Below are 23,953 nucleotides of genomic sequence, written 5' to 3' on the forward strand. Positions count from 1 at the left end.
GGGTACTGATTCTGTTAATATAGAAACATTCCTTCTTCCACTCTTTTCTGCTATAATATAGGTGACATTTCAACTCCAATTCAGAGTCATTCTCAGTAGTATATATCAGAAAATGTACACAAGCATGAAACAACAACAACAAAAATCACCAGAACCACTGTGAAGCACTCTTGCAAATCAGTTTTTCTAAGATATCATTGAAATTATATAATTACTGAAGGATTAATAAACACCATTTTGCTCAACATCATGTCTTCTATGGTGTAATGTTGTCTACATTTACTCTATAATGCAAGGGTTCTCAAACTTTTTGTAGACAGGGATCCCTTTAAAAGTAAAAGGAATTCCACAGACCCCCACACTACAGATTTATGTCAGGAATATTATTTAAATGTGTACAGTAATATTTTGTCTATTTATTGGAGCCATACAGCTTTTTATTTCTGATTTTTCCACTAACCGAACACCTTAGGTCCAAGTTTCCTAATTCATAGGCTGACTTGTTTTTGAATTATTGAGGTTTGGATTAAATATGTTTATTCAAGGGATCAGACAAACAGGCTAATTACTATAAGAACTCAAATATAAATATAATAACTGATAATAGGTGGAGATTTCCACCTTATGAAATGAAAAAAAATCACGACCCCTTTGGCTACATTTCATGGACTCCACTTTGAGAAGCGCTACTTTAATATTTAGACTTTAATGACTATTACTGTCAGTGTAGACATATATATTTTTAATATTTAATGTTTAATTAACCTCAGTATTGTCCATATTCCATGTATAACACCCTATATAGGGACATTCTATAAAATATTTCCCTGTTATTGCCTTCTACAGTGCAATGTTGTCTGCAGGTACTCTTTAATGGTTCTCAAACTTTTTTTTTGTAGTCGGGGATCCCTTTAACAGTAAAATAAATTCCACGGACCCCTCAGATTTATTTCCTGAACTTTTTAAAGGACCGAAAACACCATTAATTGTTACAAACTACACCTTTAAGGCTGCATTCTGTGATTTTGTTTACACCAACATCCTTGTCTTTCACAGTGTAATGGTATACTGTTTTACAGGTACACTTTCATGTTTAATATCTCAGTATTACCCCCAGTGTAGTGTTTTTACTATTTAATTTTAATTATTATTATTGCCCATACCAGTAAAACCATATCAAGGGAAATTCCCCTTCTGTACATGTGTACACAATGGTTATGATAGCAATAAATGGACATTAACTTTGCCATAGATTTGTCATCTGAAAAGCTCAGAGAAACTTTCATCTGCCAGTCATATAGTAGCTGCTGAATACTTCACATGTTTGTTGCATCTAGAGATGTATGGCTGATTGCACCTGTCTCACATCACTGCATTCTCACACTGCAGAAACTTATAAGCACAGCGCAGCATGGGACAAAGTACACAGTCACCCTGGTTAAAAAATAATTAAGGGCTGGGTCTATCAAGCAAACTTAAAGATGAACTTCCTGAAACAAGAGAGAAGACTCCTACCATTCCCAAGAGATTCTGATTCAAGGTAAAGTATTTTACTTTATATCTATTACATCCAATATAACAATATAACTTTTATAATGTCAAAAAGTGGAAAAAAATGTGTTTATCCGTGAAGAGATTGCAGGCTTGATCTATGATCATTATCATCAGATAATGGGTTAAAAAGATTATTATATTAGTCCATAACTATTTTACCTTGAAGATATAGACTGATCAACCATAACGTTAACACCACTGACAGGTGAAGTGAATAACATTGATTATCTCATTACTGTGGCACCTGTCAAGGGTTGGGATATATTAGGCAGATGGTGAACAGTCAGTTCTCGAAGTTGATGTGTTGGAAGCAGGAAAAATGGGCAAGCGTAAGTATCTGAGCGACTTTGACAAGGGCCAAATTGTGATGGCTAGACGACTAGGTCAAAGCATTTTCAAAACAGCAGGGGTGGGGTGTTCCTGGTATGCAGCGGTTAGTACCTACCAAAAGTGGTCCAAAGAAGGACAACCAGTGAACCGGCAACAGGGTCATGGGCACCCAAGGCTCATTGATGCACACGGATTTGGCTGAAAAAGTTAATTCTGGCTATGCTAGAAAGGTGTCAGAACACACAGCTTGCTGCATATGGGGCTGTGTAACCACAGACCAGTCAGAGTGCCCATATTGACCCCTATCCACTGTCGAAAGCACCTACAATGGGCACGTGAGCATCATAACTGGAAGGTGGAGGAATGGAAGAAGGTGGCCTAGTCTGATGAATCATGGTTTCTTTTACATTATGTGGACAGCCAGGGTGTGTGCATCGCTTACCTGGGGAAGAGATGGCACCAGGATGCACTATGGGAAGTAGGCAAACCGGCGGAGGCAGTGTGATGCTCTGGGCAGTGTTCTGCTGGGAAACCTTGGGTCCTGGCATTCATGTGGATGTCACTTTGATACGTACCACCTACCTAAACATTGTTGCAGACCAAGTACACCCATTCACGGCAACGGTATTCCCTACTGGCAATGGCCTCTTTCAGCAGGATAATGTGCTCTGCCACACTGCAAAAATTTTCAGAAATGGTTTGAGGAACATGATAAAGAGTTCAAGGTGTTGACTTGGCCTCCATGTTCCCCAGATCTCAATCCGATCGAGCATCTGTGGGATGTGATGGACAAACAAGTCCAATCCATGGAGGCCCCACCTCACAGCTTACGGGACTTAAAGGATCTGCTACTAACGTCTTGGTGCCAGATACCACAGCACTCCTTCAGAGGTCTTGTGGAGTCCATGTTTCAACAGATCAGAACTGTTTTGGTGGGACTAGGGGGACCTACACAATATTAGGCAGGTGGTTTTAATGTTATGGCTGATCGGTGTAAGTAGCCTCGAACTGGAACAAAACATACTATGATAAATATGTCACCACCTTTTGGCAAAATGTTGTGATTAGCTGAGGAAAAGATTTAATGTTTTTTTTTTTACTCAGTGTGTTGTATTTTTGTAATACACAAGTATATTTCACCTTGAGGCATTCAGATGGCACAACAAAATTAGTTTAAAAACAGTTTCAAAGTGGGCTACTCGGTACAGAGACACGTTTAACAAGTCAAACAGCTCAAATCTATTCATCTAAACAGGCTACTTGCTGTTATGCAACCAGCATCTAAGTAAAAGGTTATGAAATATATATATATGTATATATGTGTATATATATGTATATATATATATATATATATATATATATACAGTGGAGGTAGTGAGAAGCACTTGAATATCTCCTTATCTGCATGCTCACATACACAGGAAACCTCAAAAGTGACAAAAATATCATATCACAGCACTGGAAAACATTTGCACGACACACAATATGTATTACGATATATAATTTAGCTAATAAATCTAGCTGACAAAACAGAAGTGCACAACTTGTGGAAGGTCTTAACATTTATCCTAGTGGTTAGACCTAACATAGAGCAACAAAAAAGCATTTGTTCTGTTGGAGATCACAAGTTCAAATCCAGATGATATCACAGCCGTCCATGGCTGGAAGTACAAAATTGGCTGTGTTCACTGTTTAGTTGAAAATTACCTTGCTTTTTTCTAAACTTAAAAGGAAGGCCTTTAATACACAGCTGGAAATGTTTTAGTATTGATCTAATTTTAAATTAATGCAACATTCATTTAAATAATATCTTATTTTCTCTTCTTTGCTTTATAGATGAAACCCCGAGTTATAATCTTTATTTACTTCGGAGGACCCATATTGCACTTTGTGAAATGTTACAGCAATGGTAATTTTGACAACGATCCAGATATATGTCAAACAATGGAAGTTCGTCACGGCAACAATCAGCCTCAGGACACTGAACCACCTTTTAAAGTTGACCCAGATAATATCACTGTTGATCTTCTAGATGTGGGAAAATCCTTTGATGGTGGGTGTCTTTTTCTCTCTTTTACTGCCAATGAATTTTTCTTAGCTTTAAGGCCTATCCTGCCAGTTCAAGGGGTACCAAAATATATATTGTTTCCATTAGTCCTAGAAATTTGGTGCCATTATCATTAAACTTATAAGTGTGACTATTTGTCACAAAAGTTATGAAAAGGGTCTTTGATATTTATAACTGTTTTCCATTGACACCTTAACAAAGTGGTGATGATGCCAAACAGGAAGTGAGCCTATATCACAACAAACTTAGGTAGGTAGGTAGGTAGGTAGGTAGATTTAAGACTACACCTTAAAAGTCAATAATATATGCTGTGTCATTACACTGTTGGCTGAACTATTATTCTCATGAAAACATCTCCCTCCCAAAAAGTAAATGTCCATCACCGTGTCACCAAGTGGAACCAAAAGAGAAGGATGAATTCAAATTTCCAAATCCACCACAAAATTATCCCTTCATCACCACGTGCGAATTTGTTGCTTCATGAATTCAGTCTGGCATTTGTCCTAACTGTGAGACTTTTCTACGTTTATATTTTTGTCATATTAATAAACATGTGTCTTAATGAGCTGTAGCAAGGGTTCAGTGGATAATAACAACTAAGTAGACAGATATAGGTACAGTACAGAATTAAAGAGCACATTGTATGGCCATCACACCCTCTTACAAAATTGTTTCACTATACTGCATATGTGGCGTGAAAAGAAAAACACTTAATGCTGCATTTTGTGCATGATGATTGAGAACATATACAAAGATAATGACTTGTGTGATCTGTACAGTACCATGACCACACATCAGAACATCATCTCTTATATATTTTTTTACATTCATGTATCTTATTTTTATCTAAAGTAACACTGAAAGCTGACAGCGGTGAAACATTCAGAGGTTTTATGCTGGAAGCACGAAAATCAGGCAACCCAACACCTCAGGGGATTTTTTCTCTGTTGGACCCAAACCTCAGCAGACTTCAGCAATGCGATGGTATAAATGTGAGTGTGATCCTTCTCAATTTCCCACTAGTTAAGAAACCAAAACAACAGCAGGATGTAATGATGTGACCAACATTCTTAAAATTCTTATTCTACAATACTATTCCCAACACTTTATTTGGCATCAAAATAGAAGAAAGCCCGTCAATTAATAGCAAGAAATCTGTTTTTTTTTTTTAATTGTAATAAGAATAATTTATGGTTGTTAAAGCATGTGTACCACTACTATAGGTATGACATAACCATAACTGTCCGTAACTGTTTACATTGTAAATTCATGTGTAATTATGTGTAATTTTATTATAAATTGATAAAAAGATCATTGTTGAAGAATAGTAGGTGAAGAATAATATGGCTATTTAAAATACATACTTACGTCTTTCTTTATACAGGGTAAAGCTGTCACACAAACAAATAACCAACGAAAGGCTGAAGTAAAGGTCAAATGGAATGTTTCTGAAACTGGAGTATATTTTTTCAGGTTATTTCTCTGTTTAGTTATAAACATTATGCAATAGACAGAAGAGCAAATTATAGAAGAGTTATGATTACTGTCATTTATGTGCTTGTTCAGGGCTACATTCGTTAAGAGTTATAGTACATTCTGGCTTGCTTCCTCAACCCCGGTAACAACCTCTACACCAGCCCCTGTAACAACAACCACCGTAATGACATCAACATCAGCGATATCAACATCACCATCACCATCAACATCAACACCAACATCAACATCAACAACATTATCCTCAGGTGTGTTAATTCAAGGCAATCCCACAACACCTACCTCTGCTAGACTGTGTTATTCTTAATAAGTCACTAGTTACAGACCTGTGACTGTTACAATACAGAGAAATAGCTGCTCATTCAGAAAGTCACAATATAACTGAGGACTTTTAAAACATCTGTGCTTTTACATATTATTTTACAAATAAATTCAATGAGAAATCATTGATTGGCTTATCTATACTTGTGGGAGCTGTAAATAATTGTGTCAAAATAGGCCTGTTTAATGGCCTATTTAGAATATAATATATTTTATTCTACATATAATGCATAATATATTTTATTCTACATATAATACATTCTGGCTTGCTGACATCTCTTCCTCAACCCCGACACCAACCTCTACACCAGACCCTGTAACAACAACCACCGTAATGATATCAACATCAACGATATCAACATCAACATCAACGGCATCAACATCAACATCAACAACATTATCCTCAGGTGTGTTAATTCAAGGCAATCCCACAACACCTACCTCTGCTAGACTGTGTTATTCTTACTAAAGTCACTAGTTACAGACCTATGACTGTTACAATACAGAGAAATAGCTGCTCATTCAGAAAGTCACAATATAACTGAGGACTTTTAAAACATCTGTGCTTTTACATATTATTTTACAAATAAATTCAATGAGAAATCATTGATTGGCTTATCTATACTTGTGGGAGCTTTAAATAGTTGTGTCTAAATAGGCCTGTTTAATGGCCTATTTAGAATATACTATATTTTATTCTACAGAATATATACAGATAATATACAGAATATATTTGTAAATAGGTTTATAATAGCATAGATACGTATAATAATAAGCATAATGGTTTGCTTTTGTAAACACATACAACATTTAATACACAATATCTATCCATTTTAATGCAAAACTATCGTTTTCAGAAATATTTGTGCACCCCGGCACATTTTATTAATTTTTGAAGTGAAAAGAAGTAAACAACCTCTGCCTCAAACTATTTAAAAAAAATAACCTTATGGAGGCAGTACTTAGTAACACCCCCTTTGGCAGATATCACAGATTGCAAATACTTCCTATTCTTATTTTAGAAATTTTCACCCACTCTTCCTTGCAGAAAGTTTCTAGTTCTGAGATATTCCTGGGCTGACCAACACACAGATTTTCAAGTCAGGGGACTGTGAGGTCTTTTCCATAAGCTTCAGCTTGTGTTTCTTGAAGGAGTTCACAGTAGATTTCGAGGTATTTTGGATCATTATCCTGTTTTAGAAGCCAGTCTCTTTATAGCATCAGTTTCTTGACTGTGTCATATTTGTTTCTAGAATTTTCTGATAATTACTGGAATCCATTCTTCCATCTACCTGTGCAATGTTTTCTGTGCCATTCGCTGCCACATGAACCCAAAAGCATAATAAATCAACCCCCATGCTTAACAGTAGGCAAGATGTTCTTTTCATGAAATGCTGCTCCTTTCTACAAACATACCTTTGGTGATTGTGGCCACTTTCCTTCACGTCTGTGATGAGGTAGCAGGTACGGTTTCCTTCTGAAGACTCTTCCATGCAGATCCTGTTTGTGCAAGCAGCACTGCACAGTAAAATGGTGCACCATTCCTGTGTCAGTTAGGCCGTTAGTGGCATTTGGGGATATTGTTTGCCTTTCTGCCATACAAGCAGCTCTGTCTGAAGGTTTTTTTTTTTTTTTTTTGTCTGCCAGATCTTGGCTTGACTTCTACAGTTCCCCTTTAACTTCCATTTCGTAATGACAGTGGAAAATGTGAGTTGGAAGTGCTTTGATATCTTTTTATAGCCTTTCCCTCTTTTGTAGGCAGTAATGAGCTTCATTTTCAGATCCTTATTCAGCTGCTTAGAGGAGCCCCTTGGTTATTAAATGTTAGCACAAGGTTTAAAGCATCAGAGAATTTATTATGCTTTGGAATTGTTATTCTTAATGACTATTTGTCACCTGCCTAATGAGTCCTAATGAATCAAATAAGGCCTAATGAGTTAATTAAGTTCTGAGATTGTAGGGTGTCCAAACTGTTGCACATGCAACAATTACTATATATATATTTTTTCTATTTTATAGGCTCATAAAATATAAAGTAATTGCACATTAATATTTGCAGGAAAAAATATTTTTAAAAATATGCTGCAGAGGTTATGTTTATTTCTTTTCACTTCAAGAATCAACAAAATACGCAACTTGGCCATAGGTGCCCAAACCTTTGGAACTGTGTGAACCTTAATAGTACTTAAGTTCTGTAGTTCTGTTATGTATTTTGCATTACTTTCCAAAAATTCCAAAATTTGAATAATGCTCTCTCTAATTTCTCACTTATATAGTCACAACAACTGCTCCACCACAAACCTTTTTGGTATGATGTTAATATTTCATTTATTTGAATTAGACAGGCAGATTTTTCTAAATGATTCTTATTATTTATGTGCTTTAATTACAAATGTGATTAATTACAAATTATTATTCTATTCTTTCACTTTGCCCAGTCTCATATTGCTTTGCTTTTATCTGTTTTGATTGTGCATGTCCAACAAATGAAACATGTGGTAAAATCAGCAAAATGTGGAGTCATTTCCTGATTTAAAATCATCCCTGATTCTTGCATGTAAATTTTGATGCACATTCATCTTGTGTATTTATACTACTGCATTTAATACAACAACAACAACAACAACAACAATAATAATAATAATAATAATAATAATATTCTGGAAATTATATTTCTTAAACTTGTATGTTATACAAATGAAACCACCAACTGAAATGTGTTAAAATGGCACTGGTTTAATGGTTTATTCCCTCTGAGCTGTAGATTTCAGGTATTCCACCACATGCAAATAGACTTGGGAATGTGATTTTAGCAGGATGAGTCAGGAAGCTTTGATAGTTCAGTTGTTCAGTAAGCTAATGTAGTGGTATAAATTGTCACAGCAGCACCCGTGATAGCTGTGTTAGAGAAAAATGGACTGTGAATGTAATGTCACTGCATGAACTCCAAGTCTCATCATCCTTTGTTAAGTCAAGAATTACAAACCGCATTATTTGACACATACAGTAACTCCATTCAAGATCTCCAGCCTTGAAATCAAGCACACCTGTTCCCAATCCCAAGCAATGTGTTCCAGGTATCACCAAAAAAATGGTATCCCATGCACTCTATAGGCGTGTTCTGCCTTTCAGTGGAATACCCAATTTCATACAGGCAGAGACGCATCCAATCAAATACATTTTAATTGGTAAGATTTGCACCAGTAGTCTTAGGGAAAATTGGAAAAAGTGTATAGTGCTATCTCCTCAGTATGTGGCATCAGTGCATTTCAGTACATTTCATTGTGCAACTGAATCAGCGTTTAAGTGTAATTATATTTTAATGTTTCTTTGATATCTAATATAATAATGCTCAGTTCTGTTTCTAACAAAAAGGCATTTTATTTCATACAGATTTGAAGTTATGGGAGACTTTAGAGCACCTTAAACCTAGCCTAATGCCTTATAATACCTTTTTTTTTTTTTTTTTTTTTTTGGACAAAAGGAGACGACAGTCTAGTGCCTCCCAGGCCTATGCATCAAAAATGTGTCTCTAGCGGTAGGTGGCAAAAATTGTTGTTGTTGTTTTTTTTTAAACCAAACTCTGGCAATAACATTTGAACCAGACAAAATGCAGTCCTGCTGCAACTGTGCAACTGTGCCTTTACATCTCTCTCTTCAGTTATTGTTCAAATGTCAAATTGGGAAAATGTGATTTCCGTGACTGGTTTGGGTATTTCCAAAAGTGCTAATATCTTGGGATTTTCACCCACAACAGTCTCTAGAGTTTACAAGAAAAACACAAAAACAATAAACACCTTGTTGATGAGAGAGGTCACACTGGTTCCATGTGACAGGCAGGCTATGGTAACTCAAATAATCTTTACACTCCTACTCTTTACAACCATGGTGAGCAGAAAAGCATCTCAGAATGCACAGCAAGTGGAATCTTGAGACGGATTGGCAGAACATTATAACAGGCTTCACGTCTGTCAGCCAAGAACAGGAATCTTACAGTAAGCACAGGCTCACCTAAACTTGACATTTGAAGATTGGAAAAACATCACCCGGTCTTTTTCCAGTCTTCAACTGTCCAGTTTGAGGGAGCCTGTGTCCCCTGTGTTTCCTTCGATTCCTGTTCTTGCACTGCTGCTGTTATTGTGCTGCTGCTGCCACATGATTTGCTGATTGGATAATTGCATGAAAGGGTAAGTGTACAGGTATTCCTAATAAAGTGGGCAGTGTGTATATACACAGCAGCATGTAGAAAACTGTGAGCCTTTGGCTTCTAGGGTATTGTCAGAATTTTGCATTAATAGTGTTAGTTGTGTTGGCTCAGTGGTGTCACAGAACAGAAGGCTATGTGTTCAAATCCCAGCAGCACCAGTCTGCCATGATTGGGTCCTAGAGCAAGATCCTTCAGCTCAGTTATATCCTGGATTGAAGAAATGTATTGGATTAAGTGTTACTTTATACCATGTAAGATATTACAGCTCTTTACTGTAATTATGTTTTACAGTTGTTTACTGTACATTTTATAGCACTTTACTAGCAACTCAGGTTGCCAGTAAATTACTGCAAAATTTACAGCATACCATAAAAAGAGAAGGCAATTCATGTAGGAAAGAAGATATTGTAGGGAATCACATCCACAATAAGCTGTTGATGCAATAATAACATTAGGTGGGACTTTAAGCTTTTTTCCCTCATTGTTTCTTCCTGGGAACTCAGAGGGAAGCAGAAAGCTAAGCAAGAAAGATAGCGAATATTAATTTCAGCATTTCCATTGATATCAAATTCAGTGGTGAAAAGGGAAGAGCATATTTATTTGTTATGTTTGACATTTACAATCTCAAAGCAATAATAAGCACAAACAGGCCAGTCCAAAAGTATTATTTATGTTCATGATCATCTCAGCATGCTGACATTATGTCATTAGTGTGTCATTAGTAGTTATGTAGTACTTTGATTTGCTATTTTGATTGGGTGTCCCAATTTAAGAAATTAATGCAGAAAATCAGAAAGTTTTTTGTATTGACAATGTATTGTGTATTTATAACTTTTCCTGGTTAATAATCATTCTCTCGCTCTGTATCTTAGTTTGAGTCATCTCTAACTCTACATTTGCTCAGTTACCTTTCTCTTGCTGAGTGTGGTCTTTTCCTAATGAAAACCCATGTATGTGCATGGATGAAGGTAAAATCTATAATTCTTCTACAATATTCTTTAAATATTTTTACTTTAAACATCAGGACATATGCATTCCACATCCAACAAATTATTTAGCCCAAGTACACAGTATAAATAAACATTAAAAATACATTACATGCAAAATGATTCTTTTACATACACAGAAATTCAAAAACTCTTTTTTACAGGTGACATCATTTCTGTCTTTGGCATTTTCATTGGCTGCTTTCATCCTCTTACTGATAGATAACAAACAAGTAAGAATATTTTTTCCTAAATTTATTCCAGCTAGTTCTAGGTGTCAGACTGGTATATTCTTTCAGCCCCATTTGTCCAATCTCCAATTAATCTGCCACATCAACTTTAAATAATGTATAGTCATAATTCAAGATTTGGGAAATACACAAAGGTTACTATTAACAATATACTATATCATAGATGCACTAAATACAAAAACACAAAACAAGAAATAATTACCTATAGTAAGCTCATCAGATGTCAAAGATCATGTGTTCACTTATGTTAAGCCATAATAATGTCCAGTAACATTCATGTTGAAAATTCAATTCGATGGTCTTTCCATCTATGTGTATTTGTCTGTGTGTGTACATGAATCTGTACATGTATAGGTTGAGGGCAAAATACTGGCAGGAGTGGCAGCAAGCCTGAACTTGTGCCAAACTATTCTAATATTCTTTCTCTGTGGACCGAGCCATGAATTGTGAGTTTCCTTAAATTGTTTCAGTGTGACACTACTAGGTTATGCCACTGTAAAAACGAAAAGTTAGGGCAATCAAAATTGATCTTTTTTCTTTTGTCTATTTATCTTTATCTTTTATCCAAGAACAAAAGAAAGATGGTTTTTTTTGTTACAAATTTCAGAAGGAAGATTTTCTGCTGGGTGCTCAGAGTGGTTGCATCCATAAACTTTTGTTTTACAAGTAAGAATGCCTTGTTTGATTCTTGTCTTAGAGAAATTCATAGCCAGCACAATTATCTTACATATAAGTCTTGTATAAATGTATCTTTTGGTCTTTAACCATATATATATATATATATTTTTTACCACAATCCAGAGAAGATGTTTGAGGATTTGAGTTCAGTTCTTTTTCGTGATCAGTCTCATTTATCTACTGACCTTCCTGGTATTCTTACATCTCTGCTTTTCTTACTTTTTAAAGTTGCTGCAATATATGTTGGTCTTGTGGAGGATTGTTCCAAAAACCCCTGCTTCTGGCCTGCCATACTGATGGGAGTTTATTTAGCATGCCAATTGCTGTCATGTCCATTTTTTTTATATGGCATACTAAAACAAAAGAACCGACAACAAACTGCATCAAGCAAACAGAATTGCAGGGTAAGATTAACTTTTACTTTCCATTCCAAAATCTTTAATCATGCTTCATATAATAATACACTGTACTCTCTGTGGAGTAAGATAACAATCTGTGAACTTATGCTTTTATGGTTTGTTGGATAGCAAGCATGAATAATTTTGTTAACTCTACCTTACCATATTAGCACTAATTTCTATACACTTAGCCTTCCTTCTAAGAATTAGAAGATGAAATAAAAGGTGTTTATGGTGTTCTTTTTGCTTTTTCAGGTTTCTTACTGGTGTACATGCCTGGTAATTTTTAGTGGGATGAATATAGCATTTACTATAGCACTTGTATTAGGAATATTTTTGTGCCATTGTACGACTGATACCTGAAGAGTCAAAGACCATCATATTTTAATTATGTGTATAATTTTTTACTTATTTGTTACTTTTCTACATCAATAATTTCAAGCTGTCTCCATTTAGTATGTACAGGATATATATTGGCTTTCTGAGATTTGGTTCTGAATGTGTTTTCACATCATATATTCTTATATATCATATCTTATTAATGTATTATTCCTGTTATCAATGCTTAATATCAATGTAGATTTTGATTTTGTATTTGTAGAGAAATATATATCTTTATTCTGAAAAGAGAGAATCTACAGTCCCCTCCGAAAGTATTGGAATGGCAAGGCCAATTTTTTACTTATTTATTTATTTTTTGCTGTACACTGAAAACGTTTGACATCAAAAAATAAAATATGAGATGATAGATCAGAATTTCAGCACCAATATGATTTCCAGATATTTAAATCTAGACGTGTTAAACAACTTAAAACATGGCACCATGTAACTGACAGGAGTTTCTTGTTGTCCAGATGTGTCCTGTTAGATTGACTGTTTAAACAGTTTTGAGCTTGGTTTGAGCCCTGGGTTTCGCCTGTGAAGACTGCATTTGTTGTTAAAAAGGATAAACCAACATAAAGACCAGAGAGCTATCAATGGGAGAAAAGCAAGCAATTTTGAAGCTGAGAAAAGAGGAAAAAATCAATCAGAGCCATTGCACAAGCATTGGGCACAGCCAGTACAACAATTTGGAGTGTCCTGAAAAAGAAAGGAACCACTGGTGTACTAACAACCAGACATCGAACAGGTCAGCCAAGGAAAACAACAGCAGTTGATGACAGAAACATTGTGAGAGCTGTGAATAAAAGCCCCAAAACAACAGTCAGTCAGTCAGTGACATCACCAACAACCTTCACAAGGCAAGGGTGATGGTATCACAATCCACCGTTCAAAGAAGACTTCGAGAGCAGAAATCTAGAGGCCATACCACAATATGCAAACCACGCATCAGCAGTAAGAATCAGAAGACCAGATTAGATTTTGTAAACAAAAAAAAAAAAAAAAAAAAAAAAACAGAGATGAGCCACAAAAGTTCTGAAGCCAAGACTAACATCTACCAAAGTGATGGAAAGGCCAAGGTTTGGAGAAAGAAAGGATATGTTCATGATCCAAAACATGCAAGCTCATCGGTCAAGCATGGTGGAGGTAGTGTCATGGTTTGGGCTTGCATGGCTGCTTCTGGAATGGGCTCACTAATCTTTATTGATGATGTAACTCACGATGGTAGCAGCAGAATGAATTCAGAAGTCTACAAAACATTTTGTCTGCCAATTTACAGAGAAATGCATCCAATCTAATTGGGAGGAAATTCATCATGCATCAAGACAATGACCCAAAACACACTGCCAAAAGGACTTCATGAAGTGAAGTGACTTGTGGCCAAGTATGGTGACCCATACTCAGAATTTGTGCTCTGCATTTAACCCATCCAAGTACACACACACACACACCCACACACCCGGAGCAGTGGGCAGCCTTTTTTTTTTTTTTTTTTTTTTTTGCTGCAGCACCCGGGGAGCAGTTGGGGGTTCAGTGCCTTGCTCAAGGGTCTCACCTCAGTATTGAGGGTGGGAGAGAGCGCTGGTCATTCACTCCCCCCCACCTACAATCCCTGCCGGACCCGAGACTCGAACCCCCAACCTTCAGGTTCACCTTTGGGTAGTAAGTCCGACTTTCTATCCATAAGGCCACGACTGCCCCTCTTTTCCAGGGGAAAAGAGTGAAAGGTTTTAGACTGGCCAAGTCATTCACCACCTGAAGCAGAGAATGAAGGGAGAAACCCCCCAAAACAAAAAACAAGTGGAAGAACCTGTGGTACAAGCCTGGAAAAGCACCATAAAAGAAAAATGCAACAGTTTGGTGATGTCAGTGGGTCGCCAGCATGATGCAGTTATTGCAAGCAAGGAATATGCAACCAAATATTAAGTGTTAGTTCCCTGAGATAGGCTCCAGGCTCCACACAACCCTGTGTAGGATAAGCAGTATAGAAAATGGATGGATCAGGAAATAAAAGCTGAAATTCTGATCTATTGTCTCATATTCATCTTTTGATCTCAAACCCAAATGTCTTCAGTGTATAGCAAAAACAAAGAACTGGCCTTGCCATTCTAATACTTTCAGAGGGGACTGTACATCCCTTAGCACTCAGAACCATTTGTCCAGTAAACTGGTAAGGCTTCATCAATTATTAATTTGTGTAAGCGTCAATAAATTTGCAACCAGTCTTTTGCAGTTTCTAAGATAGAATACAAGTAGAAACAATGATTTTGGTCAGCCAATTACATGTCTTTTCTTATACTAAATAAAATATTACAGCTCAACAAAATATGTTAATTTCAGTATTCTTGTCCATGTGTGAATACTTGTGTTTGAAAAACTTTCAGATTTGAAAAAGGCTTAGCTCCACCACACTTGGCAAATGTCACATCATGTTATGAAAAGCTTGTTTCTGGCTATATATGTAAATTTTTTAAATGGGAAAACACACTGTATTTATAAAATTGTTGAAGATTGAAGAAATCTTCATTTCATGGCCATGACCCCATGTGGGCAGCCTTTAAAAGGTTCCCTCTATGTCAAACTTCTTTCCCATTTTCTTCCTTTTAAAGAAATAGATTCAAGATGCTGAATATAACACACTAATCCTTTGATCTTTGTTAATATTGTAATTTAATCTTTAAATGTGCACCATCACATAGAGCTTGTTGCTGCACATTGTGCTGCAGGTAATTTTAATAGCTGACTTATTGCTATTTTTACCATGATTGACTATGTCAGGGAACTAAACCCATAGCCTATTGTTTGAGATGGTTCATAGCTTCAGGATCAATGCCACTGGAACATCTGATGATACTTTGGGCCAGGATGAGTTTTCTATACTGTGCTGTGTGGAGGACAAATAGAGTGGGTGAACAGAGCATGCTATCTGACGGGCCCACCCTGCCTGCTATCCTTCGGACCACAGCAAATGAACAGGTATGGCCCTTGGAGTGATTCCGGCATGTACGCAACGGGTCAGACACACTTGTGAGTGCGCCTCATTATTAATGGAGGCTCATTTGCATGAATATAAATTTGCATGTCATTTTTGAACACTTGTAAGAATATCAGCAATCAGTTGACAAAGGTTATTTTATGATATCTATTATTTAAAAAATAGCCATATTCACCTTCAGTGTGTGGCTTTTAGTGTCCCCATTATATATATCCATTTTTGCCTGTTTTCATGAAGGGTAGCAAATTCTGGACTTGACCTTATATCTGTAAGGGTGAATACATTCTACTGAATAATTTTTTTTTCTGAGCTTGAGTTCATATTTTTATAACACCACAGATTAAAAACTTAAATGTTTTTTTTTTTCTTTTATGGAAAGTGTAGTTATTCTATTCTACTTACACAAGCCCTTTTTCTTAAGAAGGCATATAAAACAAAATGAAGTCTAAACAGATATAACAGCAAACACTTCAGACATCTAATATAAGGGGGTGGCCGTAAGTTATACCTGACAAGGGCCTTACTTTGGAAGACTCTTATCAACATGATAATATTTTATTGATACTGACCAAATTACACTGTTCACTTCAGTCTCAGCAAATGTACAATAGTGCAATTCAGATAACTTGTACACAGCATACGTTAGTTAGGTTAACCTTTATTGGGTGTGACCATATTCCCGGTTCCCACTGCTCTCATGTGATATTTCCCTCAGCAGCTGGGATGATATAAGTTTGTTCTCCAATAGTTATCATGCTAGTTAATTTTACTGTGCAGGATATAGATAGTTTTCTGAGTTCAAAAATTGTTCTTTTAAAAATCTAGTTTTCTGAGTACAGGGGAACGTTTTTAATTGCTCGTTGCTACAGATGCACAGATGTGGATACGTTCTAAAGATTTATAGAATCTCGTTCATAGTCTTAGACCCTAGATTTATGTTCTACTCTTAGAAAAGAACCTAGTTTTTTTTTTCTTCCTTAAACTGCACATCTGATCCAATGAAAAAGGAGTTTAATCTGTAAGTAAACACATCTCTATTTCAACAAGTCATTTTCTCAGAGTATATAACAGCAACAAGAAAAACACCCAACAAGCACATAAAAATACATTCTAGTTTTAATCATTATAAATTTAGTGAAGTGCACAATATTAAACCAGAACAAAGCTTAAAAAAACAGCCTCACCTCAACATAGCTTGTGCTAAATTCAATAATATGAACCACTAAAAATAAATTCACAATATAAATTCAGTCAATTAATCATCTGGTCCAAGGAGTTGACCCTTACACCTGCACTCCAGTTGAAAGTGAGCCTTGTAAATATCCCTGATGACTATTTTGGAGAGAGTATATTAGAGATATAGCAAAAATCAGAGGTAAAGCTGAATGAAGAAGGAATGTTGGACCTTGATTTATGGAAATCTGCATTAAAAAACAATTAATATATTTGCACTTTATGTTAAAGAATATTTAACATGGCATTATTCCAACACCGGTGCCATGACATTAAGTGCATCATCTTCCAGAGATCCCACTGTATGTGTCCAAGATGTTTGAAGAAAAAACAAAAAACAAAAAACAAAAAACAAACTTACAACTATTTTACATATGATTCCTGAACATCTTTTAAATATAGCCTCACAGATTTAGTTTTGACAATTAGAGGTTCCAGAGGTCAAGACCAACCTGGCTAAGTGAACATATCACCAGCCATTTAGCTGCACAAATACAATTATTACACTCCAGTGACACAATACTGGTGTGAAAACCCTCAGTTATTAGAACCTTCACGCCCCACATCCATGCTGTTCAATCTTCTGCTCTGCAGCTACCGGTAGGATGAGATGGGAGATCCTACTCCACAGCCCACTTAGCTTGTCTACATCCATCTGGTTAAATTCAACAGTGCTGTCAGAGGAGACAAACTTCTCTTTTAAGTACTCTTGCACCTGCTCTTCCACTGCATTCAGACTGAGTTTGAAGTCTAGCTCAGCAACCGGGAGCATGACAGTGAAAACCAAAAAGACTTTCTTAAAAGCAGAATTCTCATGATCACAGTAGCGGTAGAAGATGAGTGTAGATCCAGGAGGAAGCTCTTCAAAATGGTGAATAACTGCTGCCTGTGTGCCGCCTTCAAAGGCCTCTTTCAGTGCATTGTCAATGTCCAGCTTAACCTGGTCGCTGTCTTGTGCACTTTTGCTGGTTCCATCAATACCCAGGACTGAGGAGTTGAGAGCTCTGGAAAAGGCCGCAGCTAACTGTTGAGCCAGACAGCCCAGAGTCTTCTCAGCCCCACGACCAGAGGTTAGGATGAGACTCACTGGTTCAGTTGGATCGGTCAGGTTAAGGTGGCGCTTAAGATGGATCTCAGTCCTTTTCCAGAGTTCCGGTCGCTGGTTAGGGAATAATGGCTTTAGTTCAGCTAAGTTGGTTTCAAAAGTTGCACTGTACAACAATCTGTTTTGATGTTCAGTTGTTCTGGAAGAGGATGGAAAGTGTTGATAACCCATTAAGCCCAATGCAAGTGAGGCTAGCAGGAACACAGCCCACTGAAGCCACCTGCATACACCCCATACATCTGCTGTAGAGAGAAATAACACCAGTTATTGCACCTTAATTAAACATAATGAAAAGACAAGCTGTGTTTGACTGTGTGGAATGGAGGTAATACCTCTTGAGGGGGAACTTGAACCTGCTTTTGTGATAATTTGTTTCCTCAATTCTACAAAGAAGAGACAAAATGTTAAATGTTCATCTCTATTTGCAGTCAAACAAAGCTGAGAGCTGAGATGTGCTACCTGTGTTTGTGTGGTGTAGGGACTGTTTTTCAGCAGGAAGGTTATTTGTCTTGTGGGTGTGTGTTGTGTGACCTTTCACATATGGATACCTGTCCCTGCCCTGAAGATCAGCACCAGAAACACCTACAGTAAAACAAAGTAAAGGACAATAATGATAAAAAAAGAAAAGAAAATACTTAAAGATATACCTGTGAAATGAAAGGGCTAATCATGCATTTACACAAGCAAGCATGAAAGCAAACAGATGACCATTTATTTTCTATGCAACCTCCTAACACTTACAGTGACAAGTGAATTGAAATTTTGCTCAATTTTATGCAAATTAATCATGATGCTTTAAACTAACAAATCCAAAAGTCTGGCTCCAATGTATTCCTTAGACCAGCCATATTGTACAAGATGTCCAGCACAACTGGAGAGTTATGAAGTGTTAGGGATTATGTTATGTCTATTCTCTAGTCTCCCAACTTCGGCTCCTACCTAGCTCCCAAGCTGTGCTTGGTGGGAAAGAGACACTGTTATTAAACTTTCATGTTTTAACAATTTAGACATATTTTAACAAGACAAAGGTAACATAGTGTTACGTAAAATTATAGTGTATGATATAGTGTATATTTAAGCACCACAATATTCAGAACATAAAAACACAGGACATTACAAGCTAGAATAGTTGTGGTCACTACAATCTGGGAGTGAGATTAATGAAATTGTCGCCTGTTAGTCTGAATGCAGCGTGATTCTGACCTCTGGCTTTCTCCTCCATTTTGTTCCGATACTCTCTTATGCTGCTCCTCACTGTCAAAATGTCTGTCCTGTTCTCCACTGGTTTGAGATTGACAGAAGCAGAACCTGTTCTGGAGGGTTCTGTGGAGAAGATCGAATGGCCATGAGAAAAATAAATGGAAAATTCAATGGAAATATGTTTAGGGAGCAATCATATGGTAGCCTTATAAAAGAAATGTGTATAAAGTTATTTCTCAAAGACAGAATGTTGACAAACCTCTTGATAAAGTCTGAGAACTATGAACTTTGTCTCCACACCCTGTCAGTTTGGGCAGCTCTGACACCTGTGACTTTTGAGGTGTGTCTCTTTGCTGCCATAAGAATGCCCTCATCTCCTCTGTTTCCAGATTCCCCACACGCAGTGTTCTGATGACCCTTTTCTCCTGGATGAGAGGTTTTGCTGGTACAGACACAGAGACAGTGAGTTTGATCCCTACCTCTCAATAACTCTCCAACAGGTTTCTGAATGATTTAACTCAATTTTAATATAAAAGTGTATTAAAAGTCTCACTCTTCATGACTGCCTCACAATTATCCCTTTCATCCTCTGAACTCATATCTTGGTTCTGATCTTCATGTTCCTCCACATCCATTTCCACTGTATTATTTTGGTCCCCATTCTCATGTCCGTCTCCTGCATCCTTTGCAGTCTGAAGCTTTGAGATCTTGTCAGGAGATCCTGTTTGAAATATTCATTTTGTAATACTGTATATTTAATATAATACATTTATTGTAGAACATACACTCACTAAGAGAAATCTAACCGATTATTTACAGTCAACTCCAGATTTATTGTTACCATCGGTAAAGGGTTGTTAAAAGTCTTTGAGGTCAATTAGCCATTCAATGAAGTCAATTTATTTTAATAATTTTTTAAAAATCCTAGTAAAAAAAATATATCTTTTTTGCTGGCAGCCTTTGACATTCTTCAGACTTAGCCATGACTTCCTGTTTCACTAGGGTACAATGCACAAAGGCCAAATTCCCTTAGTCATTCATCAACATGAGGAAGATAAGAAAATACACAAATCAAAAGAGACAAAAGTGTGTTGTTCTTCGTAAATCAGGCAATGTTTATAAAATGCCTGAAAATTCCAATATCCACTGATAGGGTGACAAATAAGAAGTTTAAAAGGAACCTGCCTGGGAGAGTATCAAGTGTATTTTGCCCCCACGCACAGTGAGGATGATGGTTAGCGTGGCAAAGATCTCTCTGTGGATGACTGTTACAAGATTTGCAGAAAATGGTAGCATTTAGGTATCACCAAGTATCCAAATCTACAATCAGACACCACCTCCATGTCAACAAACTATTCTTCTCAAAGTTGTACCAGAAGAGAAGCTTTCTCTTTCATCTTATCACAAATGTAAGCACCTGGATTTTGCTAAATGACATACTTAGCTAGAATGATATCCTATATCAAGTATATCATTCTAGCCATTCTGTACTTTGGCTAGAACTGGGTTCTATGGTCACATGAGAGAAAAACAGAACTTTTTGGGAAAAAAAACATTAAATGTGCATTTGATATAAGAAGAAGGATGGTTATACAAAAAGAACCTAATCTGCACTGTTAAGTATAGTAAACATCTGTGATGTTATGGGACTGTTTTTATTCCAAAGGCCCTGGGAACTGTGTTAGGATATATGTGTAGGATATGAACTGTGGTAGGATATGTGTGTAGGATATGAACTGTGTTAGGATATGTGTGTAGGATATGAACTGTGTTAGGATCTGTGTGTAGGATATGAACTGTGTTAGGATCTGTGTGTAGGATATGAACTGTGTTAGGATCTGTGTGTAGGATATGAACTGTGTTAGGATCTGTGTGTAGGATATGAACTGTGTTAGGATCTGTGTGTAGGATATGAACTGTGTTAGGATCTGTGTGTAGGATATGAACTGTGTTAGGATCTGTGTGTAGGATATGAACTGTGTTAGGATCTGTGTGTAGGATATGAACTGTGTTAGGATCTGTGTGTAGGATATGAACTGTGTTAGGATATGTGTGTAGGATATGAACTGTGTTAGGATCTGTGTGTAGGATATGAACTGTGTTAGGATCTGTGTGTAGGATATGAACTGTGTTAGGATCTGTGTGTAGGATATGAACTGTGTTAGGATCTGTGTGTAGGATATGAACTGTGTTAGGATCTGTGTGTAGGATATGAACTGTGTTAGGATATGTGTGTAGGATATGAACTGTGTTAGGATCTGTGTGTAGGATATGAACTGTGTTAGGATCTGTGTGTAGGATATGAACTGTGTTAGGATCTGTGTGTAGGATATGAACTGTGTTAGGATCTGTGTGTAGGATATGAACTGTGTTAGGATCTGTGTGTAGGATATGAACTGTGTTAGGATCTGTGGCATCACGGCCCCCATGAAGGAGAGTAAAAATCTGCCTGCTGTTACAACTGGGCTGTCGATGGAGCTTTCGCCTGGACAATGTCCCAAAACAAATGTCCAAATCCACACTAAAATGGTCCATAGAATCAAGCTTCTGACATGGCCATGAGAGAGAACCAATAATTGTAACAAATATGATTTTCTTTGAATATACATATAGAATATATCGCAGCAGTGACATGATGATCGCTTTGCATTATGGGATGGATTAGAGGGCTGGCATGTGAATAGCAGCTACAGTCAGAAACCTACTTGTATACCTACAAAGGGGGTGATAAAATGGTCAATAGCTACAATGGAGGTGAGTGTACATTATATCTGATCGATATACGCTGAATCAACAATGAATCTACAAGCTTTTGACTCATGTCTACCTTCATCTGTGCCACTCTCTTCATTGGTGGGAACAGCTGCGATGTCTCTCTTCCTCTTCAGCGCTCCTCTCGGTCTCAGATCAATCGCAAAGACTACTAAACACAAAAACAACTAATCTTTATTCTTCGCAAGTGTCTATTTACTCAGTTTAATCAACAATACCTGCTAGGCTTCGCTACACAAACTGCGCCCTGGGCTTTTTTTTTTCTTCATCTGTACAAGTTTGGCTTAAGCTATTGCGAGCAAGCGCAAAACGAAAGTAACCGCAGTAGTGTATTATTCGCCAGTATTATTCGCCGAGCCCTTTCATATTGCTTTCTGATCGCAAACATACAGTTAAATCTCTAAAGACCAACCGTTCCATCCACATATTCACTAAATCCATCACTTCAATAAGTAACAGAGCCGCCATTAGTTAGCTTACATAAATTAAGTCCACACATAAAGTTCAGATGCATGCACAAACTATAAGCAAGCTAAAAAGCTAACGGTCAACCATGATAATTTGGTTTAAACTCTGTACAGACAAACCTTTATTCCGCAGCTGTCTGGTTGGTCTTGTCAAGTCAGCACTGTCACTTTCCGAATCGACGCGATCCATTTGAGTCACATGAAATCAGACCACTTTTAATAAAACTTTAATTCCATCCGACACAACTAACTAGTGATAAAAAGGAAGTGAGAAATGTTTTCTGGGGGACACATTTGCGTGAACACCAGTCATTTCCGGAAACAACATGCGTCAGACACCAGAGTCCCACAGTATATATACTACTTACTGCACTAGTATACACTGTATACTACATACTGCACTCGTATATACTGTATACTACATACTGCACTAGTATACACTGATACTACATACTGCACTAGTATACACTGTATACTACATACTGCACTAGTATATACTGTATACTACATACTGCACTCGTATACACTGTATACTACATACTGCACTCGTATACACTGATACTACATACTGCACTAGTATATACTGTATACTACATACTGCACTAGTATATACTGTATACTACATACTGCACTCGTATACACTGATACTACATACTGCACTCGTATACACTGTATACTACATACTGCACTAGTATATACTGTATACTACATACTGCACTCGTATACACTGTATACTACATACTGCACTCGTATACACTGATACTACATACTGCACTAGTATACACTGTATACTACATACTGCACTAGTATACACTGATACTACATACTGCACTAGTATACACTGATACTACATACTGCACTAGTATACACTGATACTACATACTGCACTCGTATACACTGATACTACATACTGCACTCGTATAAACTGATACTACATACTGCACTAGTATACACTGATACTACATACTGCACTAGTATATACTGTATACTACATACTGCACTAGTATACACTGATACTACATACTGCACTCGTATACACTGATACTACATACTGCACTAGTATATACTGTATACTACATACTGCACTAGTATATACTGTATACTACACACTGCACTCGTATACACTATACTACATACTGCACTCGTATACACTGATACTACATACTGCACTAGTATATACTGTATACTACATACTGCACTCGTATACACTGTATACTACATACTGCACTCGTATACACTGATACTACATACTGCACTAGTATATACTGTATACTACATACTGCACTAGTATACACTGTATACTACATACTGCACTCGTATACACTGATACTACATACTGCACTAGTATATACTGTATACTACATACTGCACTCGTATACACTGTATACTACATACTGCACTAGTATATACTGTATACTACATACTGCACTAGTATACACTGATACTACTTACTGCACTAGTATATACTGTATACTACATACTGCACTAGTATACACTGATACTACTTACTGCA

At 36.8% G+C, this 23,953-nt stretch overlaps 2 protein-coding genes across 6 annotated transcripts; one reads left to right on the forward strand and one right to left on the reverse strand.

Moving 5' to 3' along the window:
- Positions 1-1,403: 1,403 nt before the first annotated feature.
- LOC113530800 (putative ferric-chelate reductase 1) lies at positions 1,404-14,452 on the forward strand. Of its 3 annotated transcripts, none has more exons than XR_008302179.1 (13): positions 1,404-1,540; positions 3,721-3,937; positions 4,805-4,944; positions 5,337-5,425; positions 5,519-5,694; positions 6,079-6,174; positions 8,044-8,075; positions 9,252-10,942; positions 11,125-11,193; positions 11,566-11,657; positions 11,819-11,877; positions 12,118-12,293; positions 12,543-14,452. XR_008302179.1 is itself a non-coding variant. In XM_026921520.3 (13 exons), the coding sequence occupies exons 2-13, from the start codon at positions 3,721-3,723 to the stop codon at positions 12,648-12,650; spliced, it is 1,350 nt and encodes a 449-aa protein (XP_026777321.3). In that variant the 5' UTR covers positions 1,404-1,540; the 3' UTR covers positions 12,651-14,452. The 3 variants fall into 3 exon arrangements, 1 of the variants encoding a protein (XP_026777321.3); XM_026921520.3 differs by having other exon boundaries at positions 10,847-10,942; XR_008302178.1 differs by having other exon boundaries at positions 9,252-11,657.
- Positions 14,453-16,761: 2,309 nt separating this feature from the next.
- LOC113530023 (torsin-1A-interacting protein 2) lies at positions 16,762-22,764 on the reverse strand. Of its 3 annotated transcripts, none has more exons than XM_034306672.2 (8): positions 22,561-22,764; positions 22,029-22,124; positions 19,773-19,922; positions 19,461-19,643; positions 19,205-19,324; positions 18,461-18,583; positions 18,334-18,384; positions 16,762-18,243 (listed from the first exon to the last, which is right to left on the reverse strand). In XM_034306672.2, the coding sequence occupies exons 1-8, from the start codon at positions 22,628-22,630 to the stop codon at positions 17,450-17,452; spliced, it is 1,587 nt and encodes a 528-aa protein (XP_034162563.2). In that variant the 5' UTR covers positions 22,631-22,764; the 3' UTR covers positions 16,762-17,449. The 3 variants fall into 3 exon arrangements, with proteins under 3 accessions (XP_034162563.2, XP_026775505.3, XP_026775496.3); XM_026919704.3 differs by having other exon boundaries at positions 19,755-19,922; positions 22,029-22,121; positions 22,561-22,763; XM_026919695.3 differs by having other exon boundaries at positions 19,755-19,922; positions 22,561-22,762.
- Positions 22,765-23,953: the final 1,189 nt, after the last annotated feature.

This window comes from Pangasianodon hypophthalmus, chromosome 8, assembly GCF_027358585.1.
Source record: "Pangasianodon hypophthalmus isolate fPanHyp1 chromosome 8, fPanHyp1.pri, whole genome shotgun sequence".
NCBI lineage: Eukaryota > Metazoa > Chordata > Actinopteri > Siluriformes > Pangasiidae > Pangasianodon > Pangasianodon hypophthalmus.